The sequence below is a fragment of the Ranitomeya variabilis genome, chromosome 1, assembly GCF_051348905.1.
Source record: "Ranitomeya variabilis isolate aRanVar5 chromosome 1, aRanVar5.hap1, whole genome shotgun sequence".
NCBI classification, from domain to species: domain Eukaryota; kingdom Metazoa; phylum Chordata; class Amphibia; order Anura; family Dendrobatidae; genus Ranitomeya; species Ranitomeya variabilis.
Window position 1 is genome coordinate 312,728,197 of NC_135232.1, and position 25,484 is coordinate 312,753,680.

At 42.1% G+C, this 25,484-nt stretch overlaps 1 protein-coding gene across 3 annotated transcripts in view; it reads right to left on the bottom strand.

The window, feature by feature from the left end:
• The window catches only part of LOC143816555 (acyl-CoA dehydrogenase family member 11-like), a 175,334-nt gene that overhangs the window by 62,328 nt on the left and 87,522 nt on the right, over positions 1–25,484 (bottom strand). For all 3 annotated transcript variants that reach the window (XM_077297079.1, XM_077297087.1, XM_077297098.1), the window contains exons 4-9: positions 18,888–18,987; positions 14,521–14,638; positions 14,309–14,451; positions 13,973–14,122; positions 308–402; positions 136–235 (exon numbers count right to left, since the gene is read on the bottom strand). In XM_077297079.1, the coding sequence (XP_077153194.1) occupies positions 136–235; positions 308–402; positions 13,973–14,122; positions 14,309–14,451; positions 14,521–14,638; positions 18,888–18,987 (706 nt within the window). The remainder of the gene's footprint in view (positions 1–135; positions 236–307; positions 403–13,972; positions 14,123–14,308; positions 14,452–14,520; positions 14,639–18,887; positions 18,988–25,484) is intronic.

The window sequence follows — 25,484 nt, forward strand, 5'->3', positions numbered from 1 at the left end:
AAGTGATTAGTGTCTGCAGATGTATAAACAAGTTGTCAGAATTAATTTTTCTCAATGTTGTATAACTAAAATGCTGCCATATCACCATATTTGTTAAATTTCAGCAAGAAACAATATCAAAGAAAAAGCACTTACCTCCATGCGTGCAATAGTCTGCATATGCAAAGGATGATCCTTTATCAGATTGCCAAATACAAATCTCTTTGATGCATAATCACGGGCCAGATTAATTACCCTAGATTTAAAAAAAAAATGTGTGGTTATCTGCCTGAATACATAGTACAAATATATTGTAGAGAGATTTTACCTTCTCATGCCAGCAACTGCAGCAATGGTGTTGTGAATGCGAGTTATTGTCAACATATTGGAGATTGAAGCAACACCACGACCTTCAGGTGAGATCTTAAGTTTATCAAAATAAAGGAAAATACATATCAGCCCTTAAATATAACTGACAATCTGATCTTGTGGATATAAAACAGATTTGAAAAATGTTAGTCCTCTAGTAATAAGGTATGTGAATAGCCTCTTCAGAGTAGAAGAAGAGTACAGGACTTCTGGTGCCACCCATTTGATGTATTAATGAGAAACAACTTAAGGGTAACCTACCAGAGTACAGGGAATAAATAAAGAAAAAAGCCTTTAACACACAAAGCAAAAGGGTTTGCAAGTATTAAGATACTACATCCCTTGAAATGTGGCATAATTATCACAGCTTTTAGGTGTAGAAATATATAAGTATGTGTTTTTACATTGGCCATCTGAAAGATAATGGCAAATAGGAACTTAGCCTGATTTAAGAGTCTGCTATAATCTTGAAACGCCTGCTAATTCTCATCATGTCTTCAGTTAAGCAGGCGTCAACCATTGAGTACTGACAATTGTTATCTTTGTGTTAACGTTTTTAATTATGACTGTTGTGTTTGAAACTGTTAGGGCTTGTTTCCACTTGCGAGAAATAAGTCCGTGTCTCGCATGTGAAAACCAAGCTCTGGCGTGCCAGAGCTTGGTTTTCACATGCGGGACACGGACGTGTTTCTCGCAAGTGGAAACAAGCTCTTAAACTGTAAAGTGCTGCGGAATATGTTGGCACTATATAAAGATTATTATTATTATTATTTTTTCTAAGTTGGTTTGACCAATTTTACAAATGCGCCCTTAATGTATTGCAGACATGAATTAACTTAGTAACAGACCCCCTGCTATTCCCGGCCTCTCCCCTCTGTCAATCCCTGCACTGGCTCCTCAATACCCAAAGACTCCAGTTCAAACCCTAACCATGCCATCCACAACCTGTGTCATCCATACATCTGTGACCTTGTCTCCCAGTACTTACCTGCACGCAACCTCCGATCCTCACAAGATCTCCTTCTCAACCTCCCTCTTATCTCCTCTTCCCAAAATCGGATACAAGATTTCTCCCGCGCATCCCCCCTACTCTGGAACTCTCTACCACAACATATCAGACTCTTGCCTACCGTGGAAACCTTCAAAAAGAGCCTGAAGACCCACCTCTTCTGACAAGCCTACAACCTGCAGTAACCACCGATCAACCATACCGCTGCACGACCAGCTCTACCCTCACTTACTGTATCCTCACCCATACCTTGTAGATTGTGAGCCTTCGCGGGCAGGGTCCTCTCTCCTCCTGTACCAGCTGTGACTTATATGGTTTAAGATTACTGTACTTGATTTTGTATTATGTATACCCCTCTTCACATGCTCACATGTAAAGCGCAATGGAATAAATGGTGCTATAATAATAAATAATAATAATAACAACAACAGTATCTCAATAGTATCAAAGTACTGTACTACCACATGACTAAACACCTTAAAGAGTTAAACTCCAGCTCAGAAATATCCCCGCCAGAAAGTAAACTTTTTTTTAGGATATCAGTAAAAAAAAAAATCTGTAAACTATTACAGCCTGAAATAGCCACATGATCATGCTGAAACTAAACAATGCCAGAGGCATTTATGTTTCTGATTAATACACACTACTGTTGTGCAGCAGATCTTCCCACTGAGAAGAGCGCCTACTGTTGTTCTCAGGATAAGCTACATAAAATGAGCACAATCTTACATGATAATCAATTAATGACTACATGTTTTGTCATTGCTCAGCGCCATATCACTGGGTCCTTGGGATTAGATTCTAATTAAGGTACTCTATGTCTCAGAATTTGCCTTGTGCTTCTGTGGGAGTCTTCTCACTTATCATTTTCTCATAGAGAGTAAATAAGAACTTCTGTAAACAGACAAAAGCTTTTAGATTTGCTTTAGCAAAATTCCTTAACCCCTTAAGGTACCGTCACACTCAGCGACGCTGCAGCGATATAGACAACGAGCCGACCTAAACTAGATCGCTGGAGCGTCGCTGTTTAGGTCGCTGTAGAGACGTCAAACACAGCAGCTCCAGAACGATGCAGGAGCGATTCAGTGACGTAACGGCGACTCACTTCTCGTTCTCGCTGGTTGTTAGCTCCATTATATTCATTGTTAGCGTCGTGGCTTTTGATGTCAAACAAGACGATACACGCCGACCTGGCGACTAAATAAAGTTCTGGACTTCTAGCTCCAACCAGCGATGGCACAGCAGGATCCAGATCGCTGAGATTGCTATCCAGGACGCTGCAATGTCACGGATTGATGTCGTTCTCTTTGCAAAGTTGCTGAGTGTGACGGTACCTTTAGTGACGGAGCCAATATGCAGCTTAATGACCAGGCCAATTTTTACAATTCTGAAAACTGTCACTTAATGAGTTTATAACTCTGGAACGCTTTAATGGATCCCGCTGATTCTGAGACTGTTTTTAGATGTTACATGTTAGTGGTAAAATTTATTCGATATTAATTGCGTTTATTTATGAAAAAAAAAAACCGAAATATGGCGAAAATGTTTAAAATTTTGCAATTTTCAAACTTTGAATTTTTATGCCCTTAAATCAGAGAGATATGTTATACAAAATAGTCAATAAATATCATTTCCCACATGTCTACTTTACATCAGCACAATTTTGGAAACAACATTTTTTTTGTTAGAAAGTTATAAGGGTTAAAAGTTGACCAGCAATTTCTCATTTTTACAATAAAATTTACAAAACCATTTTTTAAGGAACCATCTTACATTTAAAGTCACTTTGAGGGGTGTACATGACAGAAAATACCCAAAAGTGACACCATACTAAAGACTGCACCCCTCAAGGTGCTCAAAACCACATTCAAGAAGTTTATTAACCCTTTACGTGCTTCACAGGAACTGAAACAATGTGTAAGGAAAAAATTTACATTTAACTTTTTTTTTTTCCCACAAAAATGTTTTTTTAGCCCCCCAAATTTTTATTTTCACAAGTGTAAAAAGAGAAAATGAACCATAAAAGTTGTTGTGCAATTTCTCCTGAATACGCCGATACCCCATATGTGGGGTAAACCACTGTTTGGGCGCATGGCAGAGCTCGGAAGGGAAGGAGCGCAGTTTGACTTTTTCAATGCAGAATTGGCTGGAATTGAGATCAGACGCCATGTCGCTTTTGGAGACCTCTTGACGTGCGTAAACAGTGGAAACCCCCCCCACAAGTGACCCCATTTTGGAAACTTAGACCCCTTAAGGAACTTATCTAGATGTGTGGTGAGCACTTTGAACCCCCAAGCGCTTCACAGAAGTTTAGAACGCAGAGCCGTGAAAATAAAAAATCTTTTTTTCTTCCTCAAAAATGATTTTTAGCCAGCAATTTTTAATTTAAAAAATGTAAAAAAAAATTTTCACAAAAATTATCTTTTCAACCCCAAATTTTTACTTTCACAAGGGTAATAGGAGAAATTGGACCCCAAAAGTTGTTGGCTAATTTGTCCTGTTTGGGCACACATCGGGGCATAGAAGGGAAGTAGTGATGTTTTGGAATGCAGACTTTGATGGAATGGTCTGCGGGCGTCATGTTGCATTTGCAGAGCCCTTGATGTGCCTGAACAATAGAAACCCCCTACAAGTGACCCCATTTTGGAAACTAGACCCCCCAAGGAGCTTATCTAGATGTGTGGTGAGCACTTTGAACGCCCAAGTGCTTCACAGAAGTTTAGAACGCAGAGCCGTGAAAATAAAAAATCTTTTTTTCCACAAAAATTATTTTTTAGCCCCCAATTTTTAATTTTCCCAAGGGTAAAAGGAGCAATTGGACCCCAAAAGTTGTTGTCCAATTTGTCCCGAGTACGCTGATGCCCCATATGTGGGGGTAAACCACTGTTTGGGTGCACGGCAGAGCTCAGAAGGGAGGGAGCACCATTTGACTTTTTGAACGCAAAATTGGCTGGAATCAATGGTGGCGCCATGTCACGTTTGGAGACCTCCTGATGTACCTAAACAGTGTAAATCCCAATTCTAACTCCAACCCTAATCACAACCCTAACCCCAACACACCCCTAACCCTAATCCCAACACACCCTTACCCTTATCACAAACCTAACCCTAATCCGAGCCCTAACCCAAACCCTAATCCCAACTCTAACCCTAATTTTAGCCCCAGCCCTAACTTTAGCTCAACTCTAACCCTAATGGGAAAATGGAAATAAATACATTTTCTTTATTTTATTATTTTTCCCTAACTAAGGGGGTAATAAAGGGGGGGTTTATTTACTATTTTTTTATTTTGCTCACTGTGATAGGATCTATCACAGTGACCAAAATTAACCAATAGGAAAAATCTTCCTATTGTTGCCGGGTGCTGGCCGGAAGATCTCAGCGGGCGCACTGAGTATGCGCCCGCTATTTTATTACCGGAAGAAGATGCCAGCGGCCGTGGAGGGAAGCAGGAGGATCCAGGGACACTGGTAAGTATCGGGGGCAATCGGAGACCATTTTTCTCTGTCCTCTGATGTGAGATCACATCAGAGGACAGAGAAATTGAATGGCCTATCGTGCTTTTTTTTTCTTGAGATCGCCGTTATACTGTTTGTTAATAACGGCGATCGCAACCCGGGGGTCGATAAAAACTGACCCGAATCATGTTCCCTGGGATCTCGGCTACACCCGGCAGCCGAGACCCCAGAAGAAAACCCGACTCTGGGGGGCGCTATACACTTTTTCCACAGCGCTCTTAATTAACAGTGCTGTGGTTTAAGTACCCTTAACTACCGCCATTAAAAGGCATATCAGCGGTCATTAAAGGGTTAAAAGTAGTGATGAGCGAATATACTCGTTACTTGAGATTTCTCGAGCATGCTCGGGATCCTCTGAGTATTTTTTAGTGCTCGGAGATTTAGTTTTTCTTGCCACAGCTGAATGATTTACATCTGTTAGCCAGCATAAGTACATGTGGGGGTTGCCTGGTTGCTAGGGAATCCCCACATGTACTTATGCTGGCTAACAGATGTAAATCATTCAGCTGCGGCAAGAAAAACGAAATCTCCGAGAACTAAAAAATACTCAAAGGACCCCCAAGCATGCTCGAGAAATCTCGAGTAACGAGTATATTCGCTCATCATTAGTTAAAAGGGAACCGGCCAGACATATCATGCTGCTCGAACCCCACACACAGCAGTGTTCCTCAACTCAAATTCTCAAGGCCCAGCAACAGATCACGTTTTCAGGATTTCCTTAGCATTGCACAGGTGATAATGCCACCACACGGGCAATAAAGAGGAGATCCCGAAAACACAATCTGTTGATGGTATATAAACAAGGAGGAACCGGAGTCTATGCAACTTAAAGGGAACCTGTCATCGGGATCGTGCACAGTAACCTACAGACACTGTCAGGTCATTGCCGTTATACTGATTACAATGATACCTTGGTTGATGAAATCCGTCTTGTGGTTGTTGTTTAATATTTATTTTCAGTTTTGAGTTCATGAGATTCTCGTGCTCCGGGGCGGCTTGTAGGGGGCTCTCCATGTGGTGCTTTGATTATGCATTCCTCTGTATGGCTTCCGACAAGTCACTGATCCCTCAGTTACATAATACCTATTTTACATAATGAATATTATATATATATCTTAAAAAAATCTCCTTCTGCAGGTGTTGGCGGTGGCAAATGCACTGCACCATGATCGTATATATAATGTGTATGTAATCCTTTTATTTCAGGATATCCATAAATTCTTTAAAAAAAAAAAATCTGTTTGAAAATGGCGCTGGCCCCGTCTATGCAGTAGCAGCTATGAGTGATCTGATAGCTGCTACTGAGCAGGTAGCGTCATCATGCAAGAGAAGGAAAAATTGTCTCCACTAAGATGGCACCATTTTTTCTCTAGCAAGATGTCGATGCCGGTGCCTGTGCAATATTCTTTATGTAAAATAGGGTCCCTCAGTGACCTGTCAGATGCAATACTGATGAATAATTAAGCAGAGCACCACATGAAGCCCCCCTACCCCCGAAACGCGCAGGCCTTGGAGCACAAGAATCTCATTAACTCAAAACTGAAAATAAAGATTAAACAACCACAAGGCGAATTTCATCTCATGTCTGTAGTTTACCGTGCACAATCCGTTATTAAAAATATATTTTATTGAAAAACCAGTTACAGACAAATGCGTAAATTCTCCCCCTATTCTACCTGGTACGTTTGAACTGTCTGCTAACTTGGAATACCCACTGCATCCCTGAATCCATGCATCTCTCTCCACCTATTCTACCTGGTACACTGCTCCTTTTCCCTGACTTTAATTCAATGAATCATACTTCTAATTTACTGCATGCTGATTGATATATTCTTGCTTTTCACACCTAACACTATCCTCCTATCTTATCCTATCTTTCTTCAGCTTTGAAGGCAGTCAAATGTTCATGTAACTGCAATCTGCTAATTGTCCCCTGCTGTGGACTGTCCAAACTACAGGTACCGTCACACTAAACGATATCACTAGCAATCCGTGACGTTGCAGCGTCCTGGCTAGCGATATCGTTGAGTTTGACACGCAGCAGCGATCTGGATCCTGCTGTGATATCGCTGGTCGTTGCTGAAAGTTCAGAACTTTATTTGGTCGTCAGATCGGCGTGTATCGTCGTGTTTGACACCAAAAGCAACGATGCCAGCGATGTTTACAATGGTAACCAGGGTAAATATCGGGTTACTAAGCGCAGGGCCGCGCTTAGTAACCCGATGTTTACCCTGGTTACCAGCGTAAAAGTAAAAAAAAACAAACACTACATACTTACCTTCCGCTGTCTGTCCCCCGGCGTTCTGCTTCTCTGCACTGTGTAAGCACAGCGGCCGGAAAGCAGAGCGGTGACGTCACCGCTGTGCCCTGCTTTCCGGCTGGCGCTTACACAGTGCAGAGAAGCACAGCGCCGGGGGACAGACAGCGGAATGTAAGTATGTAGTGTTTGGTTTTTTTTACTTTTACGCTGGTAACCAGGGTAAACATCGGGTTACTAAGCGCGGCCCTGCGCTTAGTAACCCGATGTTTACCCTGGTTACTCGGGGACTTCAGCATCGTTGGTCGCTGGAGAGCTGTCTGTGTGACAGCTCTCCAGCGACCAAACAGCGACGCTGCAGCGATCGGAATCGTTGTCTGTATCGCTGCAGCGTCGCTAAGTGTGACGGTACCTTACCACAATCCCTCACACTTAAAACCTGTGCAACTGATTCCCTCCCCCCTGCTTCCTCTCTCTGGGGCACTTTGGAATGCCTGCTCTGTCTGCAACAAGCTCCACGTGATCCACGATTTCTTTACTTCCCGCAACCTTTCCTTCCCGGCCCCGAGACCTGGCTGACACCCCCTGACACGGCCTCCCCTGCTGCACTGAGTTACGGTGGCCTCCACAATACCCACACTCCTCGCTCTGGCAACAGACATGGCGGAGGAGTTGGTTTCCTTTTTTCTAAAAACTGTCTATCCAACCCCCACCCTCCCTTATCCTCCCTTCTTTCGAGGTTCATTCTGTCCATATCTAATCTCCAAATGGCTGTCATATACCAACCACCGGGCTCAGCCACTGCCTTCACTGACCAATTCTCCACCTGGCTTCTTTACTTTCTCTCTGCTGACATCCGCCCCATCATAATGGGTGACTTTAATATCCCTACTGACACCCGCCAACCAGCAGCCTCCAAGCTCCTGGCCCTTACCTGATCCTTTGGACTTACTCAGTTGTCCTCCACAGCCACCCACACAGACAGACATACGCTCGATCTCATCTTCCCCTGCCTCTGTTCCTTATCAAATCTCACAACCTCTCCCTTCCCCCTATCTGACCACCATCTACTCACCTTCTCTTCCTTGTCCTCCTCACCTGCCCCCCACATCCAGCCAGTACCACATCCTCGCAGGAACCTTGCACACCTAGACATTCAGAGACTCTCAGACTCTCTTCTACCCCTGTCCTCCATATCTTCACCCCACGACACGGATAGCGCCACTGCTTTCTATAACTCCACCCTCACATCAGCCATAGACTCAGTCGCCCCTCTCATACATGGCAAAGTGCGACAAATCACTAGGCAACCCTGGCATAACAACGTCACAAAAAAACTCCGACAAGCATTCAGGGTCGCGGAGCGGTGTTGGAAAAAAACACGCCTGCCAGACGACTTCACCGCTTTCAAACAAGCTACACTTGCCTTCACACTAGCTCTCACTTCTGCTAAACAGACCTATTTCACTAACCTTGTATCTTCACTATCCTACAACCCAAAACAACTGTTCAGCACATTTAACTCTCTCCTCCGCCCCCCACTGCCACCTCCAACTCCCCTCATCTCTTCTGAGGACTTTGCCACCTACTTCAAAAACAAGATCGACCAAACAAGGCAAACCTTTACTGTTCCAACACCCCAACCACTCCATGTACCAGACCTCTGCCCTTCCCCAATAACTTCCCTCTCAAACATCACTGAAGGAGAAATTACTCGCCTCCTTTCCAAATCACACCTCACCACCTGTGCACTTAACCCCATACCTTCCCACCTGCTCTCCAACCTCACTAACGCTCATTCCGGCCCTAACCCATCTCTTCAACCTATCGCTATCTTCTGGTACTTTCCCCTCTGCCTTCAAACATGCCACCATCACACCCATCCTCAAAAAAGCTAACCTTGACCCAACTGCTATGCCCAGCTATCGCCCCATGTCACTGCTCCCGTTTGCTTCCAAACTCCTTGAGCAGCATGTCCATGGTCAACTTTCCTCCCACCTCCAATCTGGCTTTCACCCCCACCACTCCACCGAAACTGCTGACCAAAATTACTAATGACTTACAGCCAAAGCTAACAGACAGTTCTCCATCCTCCTCCTTCTCAACCTGTCCTCTGCTTTCGACACAGTTAACCACTGCCTACTGCTACAGATTCTTTCTTCCCTCGGCATCAAAGGCCTTGCCCTGTCCTGGATTGCCTCATACCTTTCCGACCACACATTTAGCGTTTCCCACTCCCACACTACCTCCTCACCCCACCCCCTCTCTGCTGGAGTCCCTCAAGGCTCTGTCCTAGGGCCTCTACTTTTTTCCATGTATACCCTTGGCCTAGGACAACTCATGAAGTCCCATGGCTTCCAGTACCACCTATATGCGGACGACACTCAGATCTACCTCTCTGACTCAGATGTCGCCTCTCTTCTGTCCAGAATCCCGGAGTGTCTGTCAGCCATATCCTCCTTCTTCAACTCTCGCTTCCTAAAACTCAATGTAGACAAAACCGAACTCATCATCTTTCCCCCATCTCGCGTATCACCCCTACCTGATCTATTATGGTAAACGGCATCACGCTCTCTCCCGCACCTGAAATCCGCTGCCTCGGGGTAACTCTCGATTCTGCCCTGTCCTTCAACCGCACGTCCAAACTCTTGCCACCTCCTGTCGCCTCCAACTCAAAAATATTGCCAGAATCCGTCCCTTCCTCAGCCCACAATCTACTAAAAAACTCTTGTGCATGCCCTCATCATCTCCCACCTCGATTACTGCAACACCCTCCTCTTTGGCCTCCCTGGTAACTCCCTTGCACCACTCCAGTCTGTCTTCAACTCTGCTGCTCGGCTAATCCACCTCTCTCCTCCTCTGCTTCACCCCTCTGCAAATCCCTCCACTGGCTCCCAATTCCCCAACGAATCCAGTTTAAACTGCAAACACTGATCTACAAAGCCATCCACAACCTGTCTCCTACCTATATCTCTGAACTAATCTCCCACTATCTTCCCTCACGTAATCTTCGATTCTCCCAAGACCTCCTACTCTCCTCCACACTTATTCGTTCCTCACACAACCGCCTCCAAGATTTCTCACGAATATCCCCCATCCTCTGGAATTAAACGTCTCAACACGTCCGATTATCCACCACCCTCGGATCCTTCAGACGGAACCTGAAAACCCATCTCTTCAGGAAAGCCTACAGCCTGCAAAAACCATTCTGCAGCCTCACCAACCACCCGAGCTGCCACCTCACCAAGCACCCGAGTCGCTGCCACGTCACCAATCACCCAAGCTGCCGCGTCGCCACCACCAGAGCTGCCGCCTCACCAACCACCCAAGCTGCCGCCTCACCACCACCACTGTCTCTTCCCCATTACCCTGAAGAATTTAAGTCCGCAAGGACAGGGTCCTCTCCCCACTGTACCAGTTTGTCATTGTAAATTTGTTTACTGTTAACGATATCTATAACCCTGTATGTAACCCTTTTCACATGTACAGCACCATGGAATTAATGGTGCTATATAAATAAATAATAATAATAATAATAATAATAATAATAATAAACACTGGGCAAAAAAGAGATAAAGGTAAATCAGTGACAAATAATCCAGAGATGATGGGGCCAGGAGTACTGCATGTATAACAATAACCAAAGGGTAATATATGAAGCTAAACAGTGATGGTAAGTATAAAAAGGTAACTATCCTGAAGCAAATCAAATAAAATGATCTATTAGGCAAAAGTATAAAATGCACACGTGGTAGGTCTGAACTACATAGTGTGAGTTCACATGGAAATGGATCTCCAGCAGTCCATGCACTGTGGCAGAATGTAGTATTAGTTCCATATCCATGCTCACCAGCACACTTGAGTCTGACAAGCTCCTGGATGAGAAAAGGATAATTACCTTTCATACTTACCATCACTGTTTATCTTCATATATTACCCTTTCGTTATTATTATACATGCAATGCTGTTGGCTCCATCATCTCTGGATTATTTGTCACCAATTTACCTTCATCTCTTTTTTGCCCAGTATTTATGTGTTTGTGTCAGTAATTGCTTTTTCAATAAAATATACGTTTTTATTAAGTAGCATAGACTCAGGTTTTTCCTTGTTTATATATCCAACAGAGTTGCTACTATAGTCATTTTTGGACCTCATTTACATATAAATGCATATTTAATAAAATATTTAACTGGAGAATTCTAAATATATGATCCGTTGATGGGTCTCAAGGACTGGAGTTGAGAAAGCCTGACATACAGTATGAAACATACTGTACAGTATATTCCCTCATTACAAGACGCTAACTTTTACTGTAAATAGATACAGTGCTTCAGAGAAAACCTAGCTTACAAACAAGCTAGGCATAAAAAAAGGAGTCTGCCGGGCACCTCCCACAGTTTGACTGACATTTATTTTTACAATGTACAAATATATATATATTTTTAGTGGAGACCATCAATCAATCCTACCTAGGTGATCAGAACAGACAAGTAACTCAGTCAACACTTCTCCCTGGCTCCTTCTCAAGATAGGGTCTCTCTGTGCAGTATTTCAGACTAAAACTTTATCTTTTGTAATGGGTGAGCTTGTGTAGAGTCCAAGCTCCTTGCGCTTTCAGGCAGCATGAAATGGCTGCCAATTTCCCTTTAACTGTAATTGTACTTTGGAAAGTACATGTTAGTCATCTGCCTACAGTCACCTTTTCAACTTAATGGTTTAGTAAGTGAAAAAAGGATCAACTCTTTCGCTCACCATGGTTTTAACATTTAACATCGTACACAAAAATTTTATGGAGAAATTCCACTGAAATGCAGCTTCTATTATTTCGCAAGCACTGTCTCTTTTTCACAGCGTGATGTGATTTGTAATCTGATCCAGAGCATCTAGATTTTTTTTTCTGTGGTGATTCTCATTCAAAAGAATACATATGATGGCTTTTTGTGTGTATCATATATACTGTAAGGAAGCCACACTTGCCAAATCTATCGGTTAGTCCAGGAGATATCTTGGTGTGCCAGCAGAGCAGGTGGATTGTCCATCAGTTTCAACTTCCTTTATCAACCAAACCAATTTCATGGCACTGAGGAGAGGAATTAAAATGGAAGTGTTTGGCCATTGAGCTAAAGGATCAGTTTTATGGGATAGAGATAATTCAGTGACAAAGAATGTATAATTCGTGAAGAAATGTTGAACTTGATGGACACAAGTCTTTTTTCAATTGATGTAATAACTATGTTTAGGGTTTTTTATTAAAGAGAACCTGGCAGCTGATACATGCTCCCCTAACAGTGGGCAGCAAGTATAAGGCAGTGGCTGTACAATCACTTCCATGTTTGTTTGTCTCTTTGTTGTTGTTTCAGAGATAAACACACTTAGTAGCCGCTGGGGACCGAGCCATGTTAAGGCTAGGGTCACATTGCGTTATGTGACCGCGTTTAACGCGGTGTAACGTACTCCATTAACGCCGCCATTGCCTGTAATGGCGAACGCATCGCTAGCGGCCGCCCACATTGGGCGTGCGCTAGCGATGTGCCGTCATTTGAGTGACGGCCCGCGAACGCTGCTAGCTAGATCGGCTAACGCGATCCCTTTTGGAACATTGCGTTAGCGCAGTCCGTAGCGCTATGCGCTAAACGGACTGCCCTAAAGCAATGTGACCCTAGCCTTCTAGAACAGTCATACTTGTGGGTCCCCAGCGGCCTTCTCACTGCCCACTAGCAGTGACGGCAAGCCTCTCCCTATGTGCACACATAGGCAGAGGCTTGCCAGTCACTGTCAGCAGGCAGGAAGAAGCTGAATAATGTATCACATGTCCAGATGTTTGGTTGTTTGCTTAGACTGAAAAATTAATTACCAGGTGGTTAACATTGCTGTGACTATCAGACACGCAGTCAATCATACGAATCCAACCCGTTCTCTGATAAGCATCTCACCGCCTATAGACAATGTACATACAGAGTCTTGGTGTGAGTGGGATCAGTTTCTCAGTTCTGCTGCATTGCTAAATATAAAGGCTCTGATTGTGTCAGAATGCCTGTACCCAGTAAAATAAGTGATACATAGTTGAATTCACGGTCTCTATTCCTACATCATGCTGCTCTCAGATGGGATATCAGAAACCCGCTGATAGATTCCCTTTAATGAATTTGTGAAAATAAGAAGTTGAAGGGACACTCAAAGTTTATACCACTGAATTCTATGGGAAATATTACAGTATGTGTTAAATGTGCACTGTTGGAAACTGTTTGCATGGCTGTATTTGTGGCTGTTATAACCAAATGATTAACAGAATTGTTACACCCTCTGTCCTATTACTCGGCCTGTTTAGTATGTTGGCAAAACATGTAATTTTCACCACTAAGCAAAGCTGAAACTGCTTATAGTCAGATGCCTTCTGGAAAAGATCCTTAAATAGGATCTGCCTGAAAGAAAAGCATGTGTGCATTATTGAGACACAAATACAGTTATTCCTGATCTGTTCCAGACCCTCATGTATTAATCTGTTGTAAGTGGATACGGACATCAAATAGGCACACATTTACATTTTAAAAATGGCCATAGCTTTAGGTTTTTCAACACACACCCTTGATAGACTTTTGGATTCCATTAGATTTAGCAGTAATCTACAATTTGGTCAAAATGGCTTAGAAAAACTCCACGTTTTGAAACAAAACTCCCACTAAGCGCTCGGACACATTTACAGATCTTCTAATTTATGGACTAAAAAGTAAATTTATCTTTAAGTAATCATGATTAAAGTAATCATCTTTGGGTAGAATATGTTTATTACGTGGTTAAGAATTTCCCATATTACAAAACAATGATCAGAAAATACTTACCCGCAGAGCCTTTACCCCATCAAGGAGCAATTCTGCCGTTGGCAACTGCCTAGTACCCAACTTTTCTTTAAGACGCTGAACCTCGATTCCATTTAGTTCTCCATCTGCATCCCTGACCTCCAAGTAAAAAAGTGATAGTCCTTGTGTGCCCTGCAAAATGTAAACAGCTTAAGTTTATTGCATTTAATTTATTTCAAGCATATTAACATGAGATTTTTTTGTCTTTTTGTTGCATTTTTCATAATTACAGCAAATATATGGTTCTATTAAGATTATAAAAATTGTAGATAAAAAATTAATCTGATTCACCCCAATTAAGGGCTTAAAGGGATTTACCGACATAATATGTCCTTGTGCATTCATCACTCTGCCCAGAGTCAAAGTCATGTCAGAGTCCGTGGCTGATGTAAACCATTTGTACCCATAAAGCTTGTAAGTGCCATCCGCCTGGGCATGAGCCACTGTTTCTGTGCCATGTGCTGAAAACAGAAAATATACTGGTTTATTCTGGCTGTACATGTTTCACACTGATGGATTTAATCACCCACCAACATCTGATCCTCCTTTGCGTTCTGTCATCCACTGGCCAGATGTCCAAAATCTTTTAGGATCTCTGGAGGTAAGGTGTCTGAATGCATCCTGCAGTGCCTCAGGCATACCCAGTGACTGTGAAAGGAAAGTTCAGGAATTTAAATTATATTTTATTAACAATAACAGATAATTAAGAAATGTACATAATGAACTTTATCCTCTTGTTTATATTCTTGGTTGTAGTTTTACGGAAACTCTCACTATTCTTAATACCTAAAATGAATGGTTTTGTTTAGTTGCCTTTCTCTACTCCTTGGCCGTTACTTATTTTCTAGTGGTCATGCCTTGTCAAGTCTAAAGGGAATCTGTCACCACATTTGACCTTTCTAAACAGTTAGTTTGGGCATACAGGTTGTAGAATGCTAACAAAAAGTTCATCCCTGTGTGTCTCATATCAGATGTGTTGTTGATAAATCATCTTTTATCACTTTAAGTAAATGAGCTGTTCCAGGCTATGGGAGGACGCTGCCTTGAAGTTAACTCAGGCTCCATAGCTTATTTTTACAAGGGGGAGTTACCAGTGTGAGACAAATAACTAACACAGAACAGAAAAATGTTTAGAATTGAGAGTCCTCAGTGGTTGATACCTTTTAATGGCTAACTGAAAAGATGGTAACAAATTGCAAGCTTTCGAGACTACACAGGTCTCTTCATCAGGCATAGACTAATACAAATTCTGAAGAATCACATATTTATGCACAACATAGCACAAAAAAAAAAAACAACCATGGATAAGACAGGTGGCATGAAGCAGAATTACCATGAGTGATAAACAGTTATGTCCATAAATGTTGAGCCAGTTCTCAGATAAGGAATGTTTTATTGTCCTCTGATTGGGGTCTCTGTTGTGATGACCCCTCATAGTCTGAGGGGCAAGTTCCTTAGTTGATGTAAAAGGACCTAAATCCATGTGACACATTCATTCCACCACTAAGACAGTCAAAGGACGACCTTTGACTGTCTTAGTGGTGGAATGAATGTGTCACATGGATTTATGTCCTTTTACATCAACTAAGAAACTTGCCCCTCAGACTATGAGGGGTCATCACTAGGGTTGAGCGACTTTTGCTTTTTTAGGATCGAGTTGGGTTTTGTGAAACCCGACCTTCTCGAAAGTCGGATCGCGTGAAATCGGCCGATTCTACTGTAAAGTCGGGTTCCGGACCGGAACACGAAACCCAATGCAAGTCAATGTGGATTATTTTTTAAAATCAATCAATCAATCTCTCTCTCATATGTTGTGTTTGACTGCGGAAATCACTGCAGCCCAAACGGTAATATGGCTCTATGACGCCGCAGAAACCAGGCCGGAACCTATGTCATCACGCTGCCCACACTCCTTAATTGGCTGAAAAAATGGCGGGGAAAGCGTCATACAAAACGCGACTTTGGCGCCAAGATCGCCGACCACGTGGCCGATCCCACGCTGGAGTCGGGTCGGGTTTCACGAAACCCGACTTTGCCAAAAGTCGGCGACTTTTGAAAATGAACGATCTGTTTCCCTCAACCCTAGTCATCACAACAGAGACCCCAATCAGAGGACAATAAAACATTCCTTATCTAAGAACTGGCCCAACATTTATGGACATAACTGTTTATCACTCATGGTAATTCTGCTTCATGCCACCTGTCCTATCCATGTTTTTTTTCTTGGTTTTTTTTCTGTGCTATGTTGTGCATAAATATGTGATTCTTCAGAATTTGTATTAGTCTATGCCTGATGAAGAGACCTGTGTAGTCTCGAAAGCTTGCAATTTGTTACCATCTTTTCAGTTAGCCATTAAAAGGTATCAACCACTGAGGACTCTCAATTCTAAACATTTTTCTATCTACTGGCTAACACGGTACCAAGATATATATCTTTCCTGTAACACAGAACAGGAAATTTTTCTTTTTACAAAACACATTTTTTGCTTCTCTCTGAGCTCTGCTGTATTGCAACAACATTGCAACCCTTTCTGCCTGTGAGATGGAAGCTGCAGCTGAGAGAAACCTGCAGATGTGTCCGTTATAAACCCACAGAGTTCTGCAGTGAGATCAGTAGATCAGAGAGCGGCCATTATATACCACACTGGTAACTCCCCTTCATGTAAAACAAGATCTGGAGGAAGAGCTATCTTTTAGGCAACATCCTTCTAAGACCCTGGAAGAGGCCATTTAAATCAAGTGATAAAAGATGATTTATAAACAAGGCATCTGATATGAGGCATACAGGGAGGGCTTTTTTCAGCAGTCTATATGCCCATATTAATAGTTTAGATAGGTCAAATGTGATGACAGATTCCCTTTAATAATATCCCTTGTCATCTACCTGTTCAAAAATAACATCCTGAGTGGTCTACTAAATGCAACACAGATACTTAATAGGGTATTCGAATACTAAGATTTTTCTTTTCCTGTACTTTGACTTCTAGCAAGATGGAAATGAAAAATGTTCCAGACCTTGAGGATAAAATCATGCAAGTTATTTCAATATTAAGTTAAAACTACGCCACTAAATATTGGAATAAATTGGATGATAAATAATCACTTTTTGCAACTGGGTTTCAATTAAAATATTGCACTGTTTGGCACTTACAGGGTCTTTGTTTCCCTGCACATATAACTTTGATTTGGTCTGTGCTCATAAATAAGCTGAGCGGATATCAGAAAAATACAGATGTAAGAGTTAAAAACTATGAGTCAGACCATAATAGCAGATTCGCAGTTAATGCTTTCTGAAGGCAGGAATAGACAGTACAATACAGAGGCTATATGAGGCAAAATGTGTAAAATTTCTAATGAAACCCAAATGCAAAATTTATTTTTAGCCCAAAATATATGCATTTAAGTTAAAGAAAAAAAAATTCACATTGTTGAACAACCCCTTTTAAAAACACCAGTAGGGCTGGAGTTAGGTTAGGGGCAGGCAAACTAGGCATTTGCCTAAGGCCCCCACTCCCACAGTCAGTGGCATGCTGATATGGGGCCCGTGAGTCAGGTGGATCCGATGCCAGCGCCGGCTACTCCCCCCCACATAGCGCATTTACCTGTATAAGTATCATAGATGCAGATACAGTTGAAATCAATGGAGGAGAGAGCGTAAATATCCTATCATTCCCCCTCTGCTTCTGACACAGTGGGCATAATGACGTCACTTCATCTCATGCCACGCTGTGCTGAGCAGTGTAGCTGCTGAGTAGACACACTGCAGAGATCAGAGAAGTGGGGGAACGGGGAGAGGCAAGTATGTATTTATTTTTAAATCATTGAGTAATACTGGAGTAATATGGGGTGTGCATTATACTATATGGGACTGCATTATACTCTACGGGGGCTGCGTTAGACTATCAAGGACTATTAGGAGTGCATTATACTATATGGGGGCTTTATGATACTGTATGGAGAATTACGGGGAATGCATTATGCAGGGTTATTATTATTATACATTTTTTATAGCGCCATTTATTCCATGGCACTTTACATGTGAAAAGGGACAAATACAATAAACATGAGCAAAAACAAGGCACTAACAGGTACAGAAGGAGAGAGGACCCTGCCCGCGAGGGCTCACAGTCTATGGGGAATGCATTAAACTATGGGGAGTGCGTTGTCCCCGGCACCTGCGCTGTAAGTTCCCATTATGTGATGGGAGTCGAAGGGCAGCGCAAACTGCGCATGCCCCCCCAAAAAAAACTTACAGGGCAGGCGCCGGGGACGTTAATGAAGGAAGTGGAGGCGGCGCCCGGAGGCCTTGAGTGATGGCTGGGAGGCGTTTGTGTCAGGGGGAAAAGATATGACCCCCTGACAAACTACAGGTAGGAAAGGCAAATTCTAAAAACGAGTAGTTCAGCGTTGGCAGGGACCCCAACTAAAAGAGCCACCTTGACAGAATGCAGCATTAGTGCTGCACAAGGTGGCTCATTTAGTTAAAACCGCCTGGGGGGGGGGGGTGACACGTTCCCTTTAATTGTTTATGCCGGAACAGGAATCATTGTTCTCAGCAGCACATCGCCCGGTGAAAACTGCAGATATGCTGCTGATAACATGATACTGTATGGGGACAGAATGATCTACTTAAGATAGTTCGGTGCTCAGCATTCTTTGTCAACCTGTGTAAAGAGGCAGGGAAACAAGAATCGAACAACTTCAATATTGTTGATTATGCTCGTTTAATGGCTTGAATTTAGCGCATGTAAATAGAACCAAAATGTTTCTGTGTGATGGTGCAATATGTTAGCACTTGTGGACCCAGTCTAAACTTTTGCCAAGGGCCCCGCTTTGTCTAAAACCAGCCCTGGCTCCCAGAATACAATATATTCTCTCCACACAAACATCATCTTACCTCTATGACCTTTGCTGCACCATCGGTCATAGCAAGAGGACAGCTGAAGAATCCAGAGGATGGTGAATAGAGATAGAGCTTTACAACCTGGATCAAGCGGCTGCAGAATTCACAACAGAAGCAATAGTATTACATTTATATACCCAATAAATTAGAGTCTGGAGCATATTAATGACCTTTTAATAAAATAATGACTTAACCCCTTCACCGTACATGTATGGCACAAGAATCATACTGCAAAGTCATTTTTATCACAAAATGTACACCGTAAAATCAATTTCCAAAAACAATGTTAGAATTCTGCTTTTTTTTCACTATGGGAGTGGAATCGCGTCCATATTCATTACTTTAATGAGCGGTACCACATGACCGCTGAACACAGGAAGGAGCTGCCAGCACCCGGAGACCATCGCATCGGAGAAGCAGGGACCGAGAGGGGCACTTTCAGCCTAAATAAATGGGCTGAAAATCTCGGCTTATACTCAAGTATATACGGTATATAAAGAGTAAAATCTTACAGACAAACAAATAGACTCAGACAAATGGAAATGGGGGGAAATGATGTGGAATGCTATAACCTAGTTATACCCATCTCATAGAGGTCATATATTTAACATGGCCCAAAAGGAATCCCAAGGAGACCAAACAAGGTTAAATCTCTCTACAGTATTGTCATTAAGGGCTGCCCAAAATTCAAAGTTCCTGATATCCTTGATGCAAGAATATAGATCTATTTGAGAAGGTTGAGAGGTTTGCTTCCAATGGTGGGCAATCAAACAGTGTGTTGCTGTTAACATATGTTAAAGCAATCTAATGCATCTCTTGGATATGGATCCAGGGAAAATATTCAATAGAAAGAGCTGAGGATTCAGTGGGCGATCTACTCCAAAAACTTGCTTAGTGAGGAGTTGGACTATTACCTAAAACTGTTTAATCAGTGGCCAGTCCCAAAAAATGTGAAAAATAGAACCTCTAGACAGGAGCAATGCCAGCAAAGGGAAGGAATAGATGGGTCCATTTTTATGGAAAAATTCTGGCGTATGATGTAATGATTTTGTACGGATTTTCTTTGTATGAAATACAAGGTGCAGTATTGGCTGCTCTGGTCCAAACATTTTTCCACTCTACCACGGTCAAATGTTTTACCCAAACATTTCTCCCATTTGAGCATATAAGAGTGTCTAGTTAGGGAATCTGAGTCTGGAGCCCGAAAAATATTGTAAATACTACAGTAGATATTAAACTTGTTGCTATTGAACTATTTTTGCACAGTCCCTCAAAGGAAGTACGAATGGAGGTCTGCAGACCTTGAAATAATGATGAGGCAAAGTGCCTAATTTTAATATATTGAAGTAATGTAAGAGAACTGAGGGAGAATTTTGTTTTCAGATCATCATAGAAATGTAAAATTTGCGTATTATAATTGATTATGTCAGCGAAGTTAAACAAGCCAGATTGAGTGCATACCCATGTAAACGCGTGGGTTGAACTTTCAGGAAAATTCGACCACCAACAGTTTTTACAGGCTGATCAGATGCCTGGTTTCTGGTAGCGTATGGCTTCCAGGAGTGTGGTGTACAGGACAAAAGGAACAAAACTATTACATTTTATATTTAATCCAGAATGATAGGCATTGTTTATAAAAAGAAATATACAAAGATTCTACACAGGGGACAAACAATGGAGCATATACAATTACATAAAATAAAAAGGAGAAAAGAAAGTTACTACATTGGTTATAGAGATGGCTCAGATAGTGAAGGAGAGGACTTCGATTGGAAACGTCAAGTGAATGGGAATCATACATACACATGTATATATTTCTCTGCAGGAACCCAGATCATAATTCGCCTTGACCGTTTATCAGCACCTAAGTTACACCCACACACCTCCCCTTTATGAATTGCAACAGGGCTGGTCCATGGATGTGGCTTCAGTTTCTGAAAATTATGATATTCCCAACATTAATAATATCTTCACTTCTGATGATTGCAGAAGTTAGAGATCGCCACCATATTTTTATCGGGATTTTACCGTTCCATACAAAGCAAACGTGGCATGGCTATTGTCGGCTATCTGGCTACTATTGATTTGGGGTTTATAGGCAGGTGTCACAATTATGAAAAAATATGCATGATCTTCCCTGATTATTCCTGAAGTTGAAGATGTCTCATCAATATCAGATCTATACATACCCCAATATTAACAACTTTCCACCGATGGCCAACAGTCTAGTTGTACACTACGATTCCAAAGTTTAGGGTCACCCAGACAATTTTGTGTTTTCCATGAAAACTCATACTTTTATTAATCAAATGTGTTTCCAAATGAATTGAAAATCTAGTTCAGACATTGACAAGGTTCGAAAAAAGACTTTTATTTTAAATAATAGTTTTCTCCTTCAAACTTTGCTTTCGTTAAAGAATGCTCCCTTTGCAGCAATTACAGCATTGCAAACCTTTGGCATTCTAGCAGTTAATTTGCTGAGGTAATCTGGAGAAATTTCACCCCATGCTTCCAGAAGCTCCTCCCACAAGTTGGTTTGGCTTGATGGGCAATTTTTGCATACCATACGGTCAAGCGGCTCCCAGGACAGCTCAATGGGGTTGAGATCTGATGACTGCGCTGGCCACTCCATTACAGATAGAATGCCAGCTGCCTGCTTCTTCACTAAATAGTTCTTGCATAATTCAGAGGTGTGCTTTGGCTCATTGTCCTGTTGTATGAAATTGGCTCCAATCAAGCGCTGTCCACAGGGTATGGCATGGCTTTGCAAAATGGAGTGGTAGCCTTCCTTATTTAAAATCCCTTTTACCTTGTACAAATCTCCCACTTTACCAGCACCAAAGCAACCCCAGACCATCACATTACCTCCACCATGCTTGACAAATGGTGTCAGGCACTCTTCCAGCATCCTTTCAGTTGTTCTGCATCTCACAAATGTTCTTCTGTGTGATCCAAACACCTCAAACTTGGATTTGTCTGTCCATAACACTTTTTTCCAGTCTTCCTCTGTCCAATGTCTGTGTTCTTTTGCCCATATTAATCTTTTCCTTTTATTAGCCAGTCTCAGATATGGTTTTTTCTTTGCCACTCTGCCCTGAAGGCCAGCATCTCTGAGTCGCCTCTTCATTGTAGACGTTGACACTGGCATTTTGTGTGTATTATTTAATGAAGCTGCCCGTTGAGGACCTGTGAGGTGTCGATTTCTCACACTACAGACTCTAATGTACTTGTCTTGCTGCTCAGTTGTGCAGTGGGGCCTCCCACTTCTCTTTCTACTCTGGTTAGAGCCTGTTGTGCTCTCCTCTGAAGGGAGTAGTACACACCGTTGTACGAAAACTTCAGTTTCTTGGCAATTTCTTGCATGGAATAGCCTTCATTTCTAAGAACAAGAATAGACTGTCAAGTATCACATGGAAGTTTTTTTTTTTCTGGCCATTTTGAGAGTTTAACCCCTTTCTACCATTGGACGTACTATTCCGTCCATGTGGGGTGGGCCCTACTTCCCAAGGACGGAATAGTACGTCCAGAGCGATCAGCCGCGCTCACGGGGGAGCGTGGCCGATCGAGGCCGGCTGTCAGCTGACTATCGCAGCTGACATCCGGCACTATGTGCCAGGAGAGGTCACGGACCGCCCAGGCACATTAACCCCCGGCACACTGTGATCAAACATGATCGCAGTGTTCCGGCAGTATAGGGAAGCATCGCGCAGGGAGGGGGCTTCCCTGAAACCCTCGGAGCAACGCGATGTGATCGCGTTGCTGCGAGGGTCTCTTACCTCATCCTCCCTGCTGTGCATGTCAGATCGCTGATTTGACACAGTGCGCAGCAAAGTGTCAGATCAGTGATCTGTCACATTACTGTGATGTCCCCCCCGGGGCAAAGTAAAAAAAAAAAAAATTACATGTGTGAAAAAAAAAAACAAACCTAAATAAATAAAAAAAATATATATTGTTCCAATAAATACATTCCTTTATCTAAATAAAAAAAAACAAAACAATAAAAGTACACATATTTAGTATCGCCGCGTCCATAACGACCCGACCTATAAAACTGTCCCACTAGTTAACCCCTTCAGTGAACACCGTAAAAAAAAAAAAAAAAACAAGGCAAAAAACAACGCTTTATTATCATACTGCCGAACAAAAAGTGGAATAACACGCGATCAAAAAGATGGATATAAATAATCATGGCACAGCTGAAAACGTCATCTTGTCCTGCAAAAAACGAGCTGCCATACAGCATCATCAGCGAAAAAATAAAAAAGTTATAGTCCTCAGAATAAAGCGATGCAAAAATAATTATTTTTTCTATAAAATAGTTTTTATCGTATAAAAGTGCCAAAACATAAAAAAATGATCTAAATGAGGTATCGCTGTAATCATACTGACCCGAAGAATAAAACTGCTTTATCCATTTTACCAAACGCGGAACGGTATAAACGCTGCCCCCCCCAAAAAAAAAGAAATTCATGAATAGTTGGTTTTTGGTCATTCTGCCTCATAAAAATCGGAATAAAAAGCTATCAAAAAATGTCACGTGCCCGAAAATGTTACCAATAAAAACGTCAACTTGTCCCGCAAAAAACAAGACCTCACATGACTCTGTGGACCAAAATATGGAAAAATTATAGCTCTCAAAATGTGGTAACGTGAAAAATATTTTTTGCAATAAAAAGCATCTTTTAGTGTGTGACGGCTGCCAATCATAAAAATAGGCTAAAAAACCTGCTATAAAAGTAAATCAAACCCCCCTTCATTACCCCCTTAGTTAAGGAAAAATTAAAAAAATTATTTATTTCCATTTTCCCATTAGGGTTAGGGGTGGGGCTAGGGTTAGGGGTGGGGCTAGGGTTGGGGCTAGTGTTGGGGCTAGGGCACGACTCATATTGCACGACTCGTTAAAGGGTTGATTGTGACTTGTAGGATCGCTACTTCCAATAGGTGGCGCTATAGAGTTAAGTCCTCTTTTTTTCAGCAGAGGCAATTTGCACATTTTTATTTAAACATTCCAAAAATTCCTGTGAAACACCTGAAGGGTTAATAAACTTCTTGAATGTGGTTTTTAGCACTTTGACGGGTGCAGTTTTTAGAATGGTGTCACACTTGGTTATTTTCTATCATATAGACCCCTAAAAATGACTTCAAATGAGATGTGGTCCCTAAAAAAAAATGGTGTTGTAAAAATGAGAAATTGCTGGTCAACTTTTAACAATTATAACTCCCTAACAAAAAAAATTTTGGTTCCAAAATTGTGCTGATGTAAAGTAGACATGTGTGAAATGTTACTTATTAAGTATTTTGTGTGACATACAGTATCTCTGTGATTTAATTGCATAAAAATTCAAAGTTGGAAAATTGCAAAATTTTCAAAATTTTCGCCAAATTTCCGTTTTTTTTCACAAATAAACGCAGGTAATATCAAAGAAATGTTCACCGGGATCCGTTGAAGTGTTCCCTCATAAAGGGACAGTGGTCAGAATTGTAAAAATTGGCCCGGTCATTAACGTGCAAACGACCCTTGGGGGTAAAGGGGTTAATGGAACCAACAAATGTAATGCTCCAGATTCTCAACTAGCTCAAAGGAAGGCCAGGTTTATTGGTTCTATAATAATAATCTTTATTTTTATATAGCGCTAACATATTCCGCAGCGCTTTACAGATTGCTCACATTATCATCACTGTCCACGATGGGGCTCACAATCTAAATTCCCTATCAGTATGTCTTTGGAATGTGGGAGGAACCGGAGTACCCGGAGAAAACCCAAGCAAACACAGAGAGAACATACAAACTCCTTGCAGGTATTGACCTTGATGGGATTTGAACCCAGGACCACAGCGCTACAAACTGTTTTCAACTGTGCTAACGTACTTGCACAAGAGTTTTCAAGGGTATTCTAATCATCATTAGCTTTCTTACAGTTAGCAAACACAAAGTACCATAAGAACACTGGAGTGATGGTTGTTGGAAATGGGCCTTTACACTCACCGGCCACTTTATTAGGTACACCATGCTAGTAACGGGTTGGACCCCCTTTTGCCTTCAGAACTGCCTCAATTCTTCGTGGCATAGATTCAACAAGGTGCTGGAAGCATTCCTCAGAGATTTTGGTCCATATTGACATGATGGAATCACACAGTTGCCGCAGATTTGTCGGCTGCACATCCCAAAGATGCTCCATACAAGGCAGGATGGATCCATGCTTTCATGTTGTTTACGCCAAATTCTGACCCTACCATCCGAATGTCGCAGCAGAAATCGAGACTCATCAGACCAAGCAACGTTTTTCCAATCTTCTACTGTCCAATTTCGATGAGCTTGTACAAATTGTAGCCTCAGTTTCCTGTTCTTAGCTGAAAGGAGTGGTACCCGGTGTGGTCTTCTGCTGCTGTAGCCCATCTGCCTCAAAGTTCGACGCACTGTGCGTTCAGAGATGCTCTTAGGCCTACCTTGGTTGTAACGGGTGGCGATTTGAGTCACTGTTGCCTTTCTATCAGCTCGAACCAGTCTGCCCATTCTCCTCTGACCTCTGGCATCAACAAGGCATTTCCGCCCACAGAACTGCCGCTCACTGGATTTTTTTTCTTTTTCGG